Below are 10113 nucleotides of genomic sequence, written 5' to 3' on the forward strand. Positions count from 1 at the left end.
AAGCTTTCAAAACCAAAAAAACTTAACTAATACTGATTTGAAATCAGAAGTACTTAAAAGGATCAGATTAAGACCATTTAACTTTGAACAATGAATTATCTTAGCATTTTAAACTTCCTATGTGGAAATTGGAGCCAAATTTCAGCACAGAAGTGATTTTTAGGCAGTAATTTATGACTGGATTATGTTTTTCCTATTACATAAAATTAAAAAGGAGTGAGGCTGTGAAAGCAGACTATAAAGTGGACCAGTCCACAGCCAGAATAGTGTGGAAAATAAGTGTCTGATGACTGTGGTCATGGGTTTCTGGCCAGCATCTGAGAAAACAAGATGCAAAGAGGATGTGGTACCTTCCTTTCTGAGGCTTGTTTTCAAACCTGGGTTTTCCAGTGCTCTTGAAATTGCTCCTGGAGTAGTTCAAATTGAAACAAATGCTCCACCCTTTCCCATAGTTCTTGACTGCTCAGAAGCTTTAAACAGTGGAAGAGAACTTGCACAGAAGTTAGTCTCTGTGAGAATGTGTGTGGTGATAGTGGTGCAGAAATTTGTCCTAGTTTGCTTTAAAAACTGTTTCCTGTGTGACCCATACTTCCCTATTCCCCATTTTGCCCATGAATAGTGGCCTTCAGCACAGGCGAGAAGGACAGAATAAGCAGAAGAAAATTTTCTGGATTAAAATATTTGTATTATTTCACATAGGCATAAAATTTCCATAGAAAAATTTTGTAGCCCTCAGACAGATCATGGTTAGGACTGAAAGGGACCTTAAAAATCATCTTGTTCCAATGCCCCCCTGCCATAGCCAGGGACACCTTCCACTACACCAGGTTATTCAAAGCCTCATCAAACTTGGCCTTGAACACTTCCAGAGATGGGGCAGCTTCCCTGGGCCTCACCACCCTCACATTAAAGAATTTTCTTTGTAATATCCAATCTAAACCTATCCTCTGTCAGTTTAAAGCCATTCCTGTAAGAAGTCCCTCTCCAGCTTTCCTTTAGGGACTGGGAAACTGTTCTAAGGTTTCACTGGAACTTTCTCCAGGCTGAACAGCCTATCTGCAGAGGAGAGCCGCTCCAGACCTCTGAGCATCTTTGTGGCCTCCTTTGGGACCAGTCCAACACATCCATGTGCTGTTACTGCTGGGGACCCCAGAGCTGGATGTAGCACTTGCAGGTGGGGTCTCACCACAGCAGAGCAGAGGGGCAGAATCCCCTCCCTTTCTCTGATGGCCATGGTGCTTTGGATACAGCCCAGGATACCACTCACTTTCTGGGCTGTGAGTGCACATGGCTGAGTCCCTTCCACCAACACCCCCAAGTCTTTCTCCACAGGGCTGCTCTCAGTCCATTCTCCACCCAGCCTGTATTTGTGCTTGGGATTGACCTGCCTGCATCCCTCTGCATGTCACTCTGTCCCTCCTGTGTGTCCCTCCAGAAACTTAATTCTGACCTGACATTGATCTTGCTGGGGTGAAAGACAGAAGCCCTCCTCTCTTCCAGGCTCTCTGACATCAAGGAAAAGGTCAGAAGAGCAAACCTGAAGAGAAGCTGTGGCCCCATGCAGGTGGCAGGTACAGAGGGGCACTGACACCTGCTGGGAGTGGTGCAGCAGAGCAGACCCAGGTCCCCGCTTCCCATTATTATCCCTTGTGAAGGATAGGGAAGGGAAGGAAGGAAGGAAGCAAGGAAGGGCTATTTTCAGTGCAGTCATGCTGTGGGAGTGGTAAGTGAGGGTAGTAGCAAAGCATAGGTTTTACAAATTAAAGAACATCAGAACACTTTCAACTAGATAGTCAGCAATGGAATTAGAGAAATAAGAAAACATGGTAAGGATTATTGCAAAGTAAGTGCAGCATGGTCAGTTATGAAGCTGATCTTCATATTTTTATATTTTAAATTTACACTGACAAATGATAAAAATAGGTAATTCAGGAGGTTAATATATGTGTTTGTTTTTGGAGATACTCAAGTTGCAGAACCTACTGTGAAATTAATGATGCTTAATGAAGTTTGAAATTAACCACATTCACAAGTGATCAAAAACCCCTTCTTATTTCACTTCTGAGGTGTTAGCAGTAGGCGGCTTGGGCAAGAATGAAGGAGAGCAGTGGGACAACTATTGTTCTAACTCTTCCTGTGGGATAGGGTGGGAACAGGGAGTTGACTGCTGGTGCACCATTCTTCTCTGGATAAAAACGGTGTATTTTGGTGGATTTAGTAAACTCGCCACCAGACTGAGAAGTCTAAGATCATGAGAAAAACTCTGTAGAAACAAACTGTTTTGTAAATAAGATGTAAGGTTTTGAAGTGTTGTTTCAATTCCAATGAGAAGCAAACTTCAGAATTTTAGTGTTTTTCTCAGGCCTGCACTGCAGTTTCACTTTTTTTAGTGTATTTACATGAAAAATTTCAAAATTAGTTTTTGATACTGTGTTCCTGATGAGCTAGAAAGCAAGCTTTTATGACACTGTCAAAGTCATTCCCATTTGTTTGTGGAGACTTAAGTGTGGGTGAAATCTATCTTGTAATTTCAACAGACTTGTATTCAACTGCAATTCTGTCAAAACTTAGCAAACCCTAGTATACCCTAGCAGTGAGTTTTGCTTCCATTTGCCTCTGATCTTAGAGATTATGTTTAAAGATTATGTTCTGTATATCAGAAGAAATACATGAATGCAAACCTAGCTGTCCTGAAGACAAAACTAACCAAAAGAACAGATCAAAACCAAAGAGCCTTAACCACAATATTGCAAAAGCCACTGCTAATAGATCAAACTTTCTCATACCAGTCAGTTCCTTAATCCTCCACTTTAAGAATTTTTTATGCAAGTCATCTTCTAAATATCTGATCCTTTACCCACTTGTTAAGACTGTACCATACAGACAGTTTTGAAAAGCTGTTTTGTAGCTTGAAAAGCTGTACAAGGAAGGAAGCTCATAGCATGGCCAGCTGAAGCACCAGTGTCTGGCCAGTTAAAACGTGAGCCTGGCAAGTCAGTGAGATGTTATGGGCTTTAGTGAGAGCTTTCAGGAGAAGAGCTTTCAGCTCCTCCTTCCAGAGGTCGGAGCAAATGTTCACACCAGTGAAGTGTCACTGGCACCGGGGAATAGTTTGTGAGCAGGGTTAGAGGCAACTGGGGAAAATGGTACCAGCGACTATCTCTGAACTGGTGTTCTTGCTACAGGCATCAGTGCAGTGGGATCAGGGCTTGAAGAGAGTTAAGTAGGCTTAAGTGAGCCTTAAGTGATTCCTCTCAGGGATACCTGAAATTGCATATGGTAAAATATTATTGCCAAAATAACTACACAGAATAGATTTCTATGAGGAGTTGGTTTTGTTCACATATGTGTGTCTTTTGAGGTATACAGACTTCCTGTTGTGTATTTTGGACCAGTAGAGATTTTATGATGAGATGAGTTAATTGCATCAAAGTGAAGTTGGTATGTTTGAATTCTGCAGTGGTTTCTGTGTACTGTTTTTCTTATGCTTGTAGTGTTGCTCTGTGGATGCTTGTGTGTAGAAGAGTTGATGGAAGTTTAAGAAAATATTCAGGTTACATGTACTGACTTGCCTTTGGTTTAATGAAAGCAAGTATTTAAATTATTCCGTGTATCTGAAGATTTAACAGTTGAGATTGTCTTTCAAAGTACTGTAAATTCTAACCTATGTTTAATTGTGGCAGGAAAAAAAAGATCTACAAAGGAAACTGTACCCATATTATTTCTTTCTTCTGAAAGAATTTTCACTTATTGCTTTAGCAATACCTTATGTTCTTCTCTGTTACAGCAGGTGAAAACTGAAGTAGCAATTTCAGTGCTCCTAGCTCTCAGTCTAGAAATAAAGTAATTTAAAAAATAGTCTTCTGAATATTTATTATATGACATAAAGATACAGAAAGGAGACAAGCTGGTTTCTTCCTCCCTCTTCCTCGCCTTTAGGATAGTGTTCCACTTTAAGAAGCTGCTAGAGACAGCTGTCTAGAGGCAATCTGGTTTTTATTATAAACATGGAGCCTCTCTCCCCTCCCACACCCAACAGGAAAAACATGTCTTGGGTCTTCCAGTAAGATAATTTCAAAGATTCTAGCTAAGTGATAGAGCTTGTAGTTTTGTGCTGCCTACACTGGGGGCCTTTGATAAGAGCCACACCTGCTTGGCATCATTGCCATCAGCTGCACAAAATGGAAACCCTAAAATACCTGGGCATTTTCTGTGCTGAAACTAATCTGCTCTGGAAGAGGTCTCTGGCTTGGGAAGGCTGTGGGAGGAATATTCCTGCTGCTCACTTAATGCATCTAGCTGAGGTCAAACTATGAGGACAGAAGTTAGGACTCCAAGCTGCACCTGTAGTTAATGGAAAGGTATTTTCAGGGACAGTTAATTCCGGGCATTTAAAACAGCAGTGAATAATTTGCTGTTGGAGTCTCCATTCACAGTTAGCAGCAATGGACCAAGGTTAAAAGTAGCAAGGGGGATGGAGGGGTTAGCAAGAAAAACGTCATAGTAGCATAGTTTCAACATGGCAGCATCTGTTACAGTTTTTTGGTACAATTTTATGTCATTTCTTTGAATACAAAGGCAGCTTAAAATGTTTCCTCTGCTGCCTGCTGGTATCCAGCTCGTACAGAGAGGGCTTTTTCCTGTCTCCCGTAGGTCTCTCCATCCATGTTGTGTAACAGCTTGTAGGACCCTGCAGCAAATTGGATTACTTAAATGACTGGGGTTTTGTTGGGAGGTGCTTTTTTGTTTAGAAACAACAAGGGTTGTGGAGTGTTTGTTTGTGTTTGCCCTGAACATCTCAAGGATCTGGTTTGGGCTAAACCCACAAACCATGGCACAGCTGGGCAGGAAGAGGAGCAGACTGCAGCGCCGGCATCTATCTGCTTGCGCCTGAAACCCTTTCCAGCTCTGCTGTTAAAGAAAACACAGAGGGACTTCACAAACACCATGAACTGCCCTGATAAATAATGCCCCGGTTTTGCATAGCCGGGTTTCTGGAGTTTTGAATAAACCATGGCAGGCAGTAAGTCCAACATGTTCGTTTTGACTTACTTACAAAGAAAATTATTGTTTCAGCTTTTGGGTCCCTAAATTTGCCATGTTACTAGAAGTACCAGGTTTGGAGATGAACTTTTTTCTTTAAAAAAAAAAACAAACATGTAACTGCCAGTTATATGTAGTCTTTTGTCTCCTTAGAACTGTATCCAAACAATGTGATAGGGAAAGGTGTAGGAAAAAAATAGCTCATTTAAAACGTTTAATATCCCTTGCCCTCTGTGAAGGGTTAGGTATCTCTTTTACTCCATGCTTATTCCTGTACTGACCCGGATATTTCTGTCTTTTTCTGTAGCCTTTTCTGATTAGCATGACCTGGATGAAGCTGCATAATTCTCTCCCTTGTTCTAGAAAAATTAAAAGACCAGAGGAGGAGAACAAGACCTTTGCAGACCCACCCTTCATGCATCTCATTCTGAAGCATGGGGAGGACTTCGGATCCCCTTGTGATCCCCTCAGCCACTGAGCCCAGGCTTGCTAGAAAAATTTAGTTTTACTGTAGCAATTCCTGAATTAGTTTTATCACTTCGATAGTAAGGCTTTTCTTTTTGCACTTCATTATTCTTAAATCGTATGTCTGTTTTCTTTTTCCCCTTTCCTCCTGCAGTCTGATGTACACTGTAAATGGCACAGACAGTGCCTCCTATTGTGGCTCAGGCTCAAGACTTCACATATGTAAAATGTGACTTGCAGCACTTTCTTTGAAGCCTAACCACAGCCAGGGAGCTGTAATTGCAGTCTTTGATTTGTGCCGACTTCACTTGTGGATTGGGCTTTGCTAGGGCATGCCTCGCCTGGCGAGACTTCAGCTGCAGCCCCCCAGTGAAGCCTTAGATGTGGGAAGTCTTCAGTCTCCTTAGCACATGCCTGTGGTTTCTTGAAAAGAATCCTGATTTGACCTGTTTTATATCTGTAAGGCAACACCATCATCACTCGTATTTTTTAGGTATTATTTGGTTTATCAGCAGTAGAAGAAATTTCCAGCATGTAGCCTTAATGTGCAGCAGGGGAAAGGCTGGGTTCTAGATGCTGTTTTCAGGATAGCTACTCTATAATTTGCTGTACTGCTTGGAAATAAAAATACATGGGGCTTCCCTGTGCCTGTCCCCTTTCAGAACCACCATGGTGTCTGCAGCCTCTCTAGAGGAGCTGGGCATAGTTAGGAGCTATGGAAAGGAGGCAGGCGCTGCAAAAGCTGCCTCTGGGTTGAGAAAGAAGCAATGGCTGCTGTTGGAAAAAGCTGAGGGCCAGAGCAAGGCCATGGTCGTTATTTTAACCTCCTAACTTCAAAGACAGCTTGCTGGTAAGGGAAGGGGGGAGGAGGCAGGGAACCATCTCAACAGAAGAGCATTTCATTTCCTTCAGTGAAGTAGACATTCCTGGCTGCTAATGGGGAGTAGCTCTGAATCACAGCGCTTGTATCAGACTGCTGTGAACTACTGGCCTGGCGCCTCAAGGCCATTCCTCAACAGGAAGCTGAATGTTTTCATGTAAGACTGAGAGGAAAACCTTCCCAGGAAGAGCAACCTGGACCAAACCTTTGAAAAGCCGGGATGAAAAGGCACAAAATAAATATAAAGCTGCAGGGTGCTCTCCCCAGTATGTCTATGCTGTTTGCTTGGCCTCTCTTTCGTGCTCCTTGGAAAGGTAGAGCCCTTCGTAGCTCTTTGATCCACACGTGTTACGGAGCACTGCGCTACTTTATAAAAAATTAAAAAAAGGCAGGAAGCTCAGGAGGCTTTTTTTAGTTGGGACATGGGCTGGTTTTATGAGGAAATAGGAACTGAATTAGTCAATACAGACCACCTCTGTCGAAACTGCTGGCTTACCAGTGGACTTTTAGCTGTGCTGTTTAAGAGGCCTCAGTGGCTTTAAATGTCCTTTTGTGGCTACCAGCAACAGATGTAAGTTATTCCTTACGTATCAGGGATGGCACTACATAGGCAACAAGGGAGTCTGCATCAAACCTAAGCTATACAGAGCAGTTTGCTATAAATTCATGCTGGTCTTTTCTACCTTAGTCTGCAGCTAAACTTAAGTGTCCTCAACTTTCCTTTCCACTATAACAATAGCTACATGGGTGACCTCTGATAAGGAGTCAACTTGTTTAGTAAGATTCTGGGGCCTCAGCTTCCGCTGATTAAAATCAAAGGGTACAAAATCAGTTTCAGAGGCTTTCTACCCTGGACTGCATGAGGCAGTGTAACTCCTTACTCAGGAGCTGCCACACTACTCAGCCACTTTGTGTGGTAATGGATTACATCGAAGATGCGGCAGATGGGAGGTAGGTGCTTAGTTATAAATGGCCGTGGTTTAAATACTGCTGAAATGTAACACAATGTAATTTGCTGATTAATTCAGCTTGTGGCTCTTGCAGGCTTAAGCAGTCTATCTATCATGATTAGTCTAAAAGAAGTTTGACTTGTGGTTCAAACCATTTCTTCATAAACTTGTTCTGTCTTGCCTTGCGTGACTCAAGGTGCTGGCAGTGTATCTTTATGTGACTAAGCATTTTGTGTCTCTTCTGGTGAAAAATCATTTACCTTCTCCACTGAACTGCATTCTTGTGTGAATTTTGATCACTCTAAAGCTTTGCTCATTGAACCTTCTACTTATTTGGCAGTTGAGTAGTACACAGAAACCTAGAGGTTAATGCTGATTTTTCTGAAATACCAATAATCCCTAAACAGTTACTGGGGAGCATGTGTCCATGTGTGGAAAAACATCTGACTCGTTAGATTTTGGGTGGAGACCCTGTTATAACCCACTTGTCTGGATCAGAATGGCAAGGGCGATGGTTGAGTTGGCAATTTCATAAATCAGCTAATGTAACCCTGAGACCTAGACTGTTCTCCTCTGGATGACCAATTCCTATTAGGCCTGTATGTGGGCCATTTCACATGCTCTAAGAATCCTTCCAAGATCTAGTGAACTTTACTGCTATGGAGGAAGCCCATGGTTCTTACACAGCTTGCAGATGTGCCCTACCCCACTGAAGAGCAGAACAAATCCTCCCCAGTCATGAGGATGGATGGTAGAATCAGTGTTCACACAAGCCTCATCCACCACATTCCTCTACCAAACTGCTTGCAGAAGACAGCTTTTTTTCATTTCTGCAGGGAGTAGCACTTGAGGCTCTGAAATAGAGGTTTAATTGACCTCAACCACTGCACTGCAGTACTAAAGCCCAAGGATGTCTAATTTTGTAATGGTATCTGGGTCAAATGTTGTAGATAAATGAAATCCACTACTTAAAGGGAAGAAAATCTGTAATATGCTGGATGTTTAAAACCCCACCTTTCTAGTTGGTATCTCTTTACAATGCAAAGTACTTTCCATAAATATAGTTGCAACTTCAACCAAAAGCAAGTAGTAATAAATTCTACATTTAACTTTGACTTTGTAATGCACATTCCACTAATAGAACTGTAAGAGTTACAGTGACTCGTCACCAGCTTGTTTGAAGAATTATTTTTTTTAAAGGCTTCAGATAGTCTTTATCACACTCTCTCTCTTTCTCTCTCTTCCCCCCCTTCCCTGTAGGTGGGAAAAGAAATGCTTTCTCAACTTGCAAAGCAAAGGCGGCGACACCAGGACCTCTTCTGGAGATGGAAGCTTGTTAAACCCTAGGTGTGTCCTTCATCTGCACAGACTACCCCAAGGAGTCTGTCTAGGATGTCATTCACCCTGATGTCACTGCTAGAGACACTGAATCATAAAGACAATCACTGCCAAAATCCTTCACTATCACAAGGTCCAGCCCCGATATAAATAGAGCAAATGAGCTCCTGGGTCAGCAGAGCAGCTTGTTCTTCACCTCTGCCTTGCACTGTTAAGCCCCGTCTCATCTGTGTCCATATTGAGTCAGCAAACACAGTAGCATGGCTGTCTGTGCCTGCTTCAGCCAGCAGAATTACATAGACCACAGCTGCCCCATACAGCACATCGAGGGATGGAATTTACCTGGATCAGGATGACGCGCTCAAACTTCTTTTTATTTAATGGTGCGACAGGATCAATTTTGGTTTTAGCTTTTTTTAAGAAACTTGAATGCTTTTATATTTTAACTTTTAGTTTGTAATTTCTTTGGTGTATATTTTACTAGGTATGAGCTTAAACAAGTGTCAGAAATCTGAAATACTTTTTAAATAAAAGGAGTTTTTCTTTTTTTTTTCTGCCAGAGGAAAAACCTGTATGGAAAAAAGGTGGCTGTTTTGTTAAACTATTTGTAACAAATAGTGGCCTCAGTCTATATAATACAGTGTCCTATAGAACTAAATAAATGTAACAACAGTCAGCTGGTCAGTAGACATGTTAGTCTTGCATCATCTACTCTGTAAACATAAGCAATGCATCCAGCAAATCTGACTGCAGTGAGTTCTCTTTCTCACCCATTCCCCTTCTCCTTGTAAAAAGCCCAGCACTTGAATTATTACTTCAATTGTTCTGTATTTGTATCTGTTTTTGTTAGCCTGTTAGTGGGATTTTATGCCAGTTGTTGAAATGAGCATTGATGTACCCATTTTTTAAAATAGTAAGGCACAGCCTTTGCCAAAAATACTGTCAACCAATTTTTTTTTGTCATTCCAGTTTGAGTTAATGTGCTGAGCATTTGTTTTATAATAAAAGCTTTGTAATAAAATGAAAGTTAACTGTATTTAAAATTGGCTTAAAAATGAAACAAAAAACAGTTTTTGCTAGAATCCCTCAAAGGTAGAAGCAAGCTCAGGAAGGCAGTCACTTGTAAGGCTGAAGACTTGGCTCAGTCTCTTGTTGTAGGAAATACAATGTATCTGTTCGGCTGTTTGCTTACCTGAAATGATTTTGGAAAATTACTGTTCCTTTGAAAAGTGAGCAGAAGTCTCAGTTCCATACCAGGAATGACGAATGGCGAGGCTCAGTGGTCCCTTGTGCTGCTCAGTTAGCTTTGGCCTAAGTGGAAGTATTAAGGATCCCTCCATCATCATTTTCCTAGCAGAATATTAGGGAAGAGCACAGTGGTTTTAGGCTGATGATTATGAATATAATTTTGCTTCTTTCTGGATGTGCTCCATGCCT

General features: G+C 41.7%; 1 protein-coding gene across 9 annotated transcripts in view; it reads left to right on the plus strand.

Moving 5' to 3' along the window:
• LEF1 (lymphoid enhancer binding factor 1) overlaps positions 1–9702 on the plus strand; it is a 70648-nt gene extending 60946 nt beyond the window's left edge. For all 9 annotated transcript variants that reach the window (XM_085578102.1, XM_085578099.1, XM_085578100.1 and 6 more), the window contains one exon: positions 8599–9702. Coding sequence is in view for 5 of the 9 variants with exons in the window: in XM_085578099.1 (XP_085434225.1) it covers positions 8599–8678 (80 nt within the window). In the remaining 4 variants the exon portion in view is untranslated. The remainder of the gene's footprint in view (positions 1–8598) is intronic.
• The last annotated feature ends 411 nt before the right edge of the window (positions 9703–10113 follow it).

The sequence above is a fragment of the Lonchura striata genome, chromosome 4, assembly GCF_050655825.1.
Source record: "Lonchura striata isolate lonStrDom1 chromosome 4, ASM5065582v1, whole genome shotgun sequence".
NCBI lineage: Eukaryota > Metazoa > Chordata > Aves > Passeriformes > Estrildidae > Lonchura > Lonchura striata.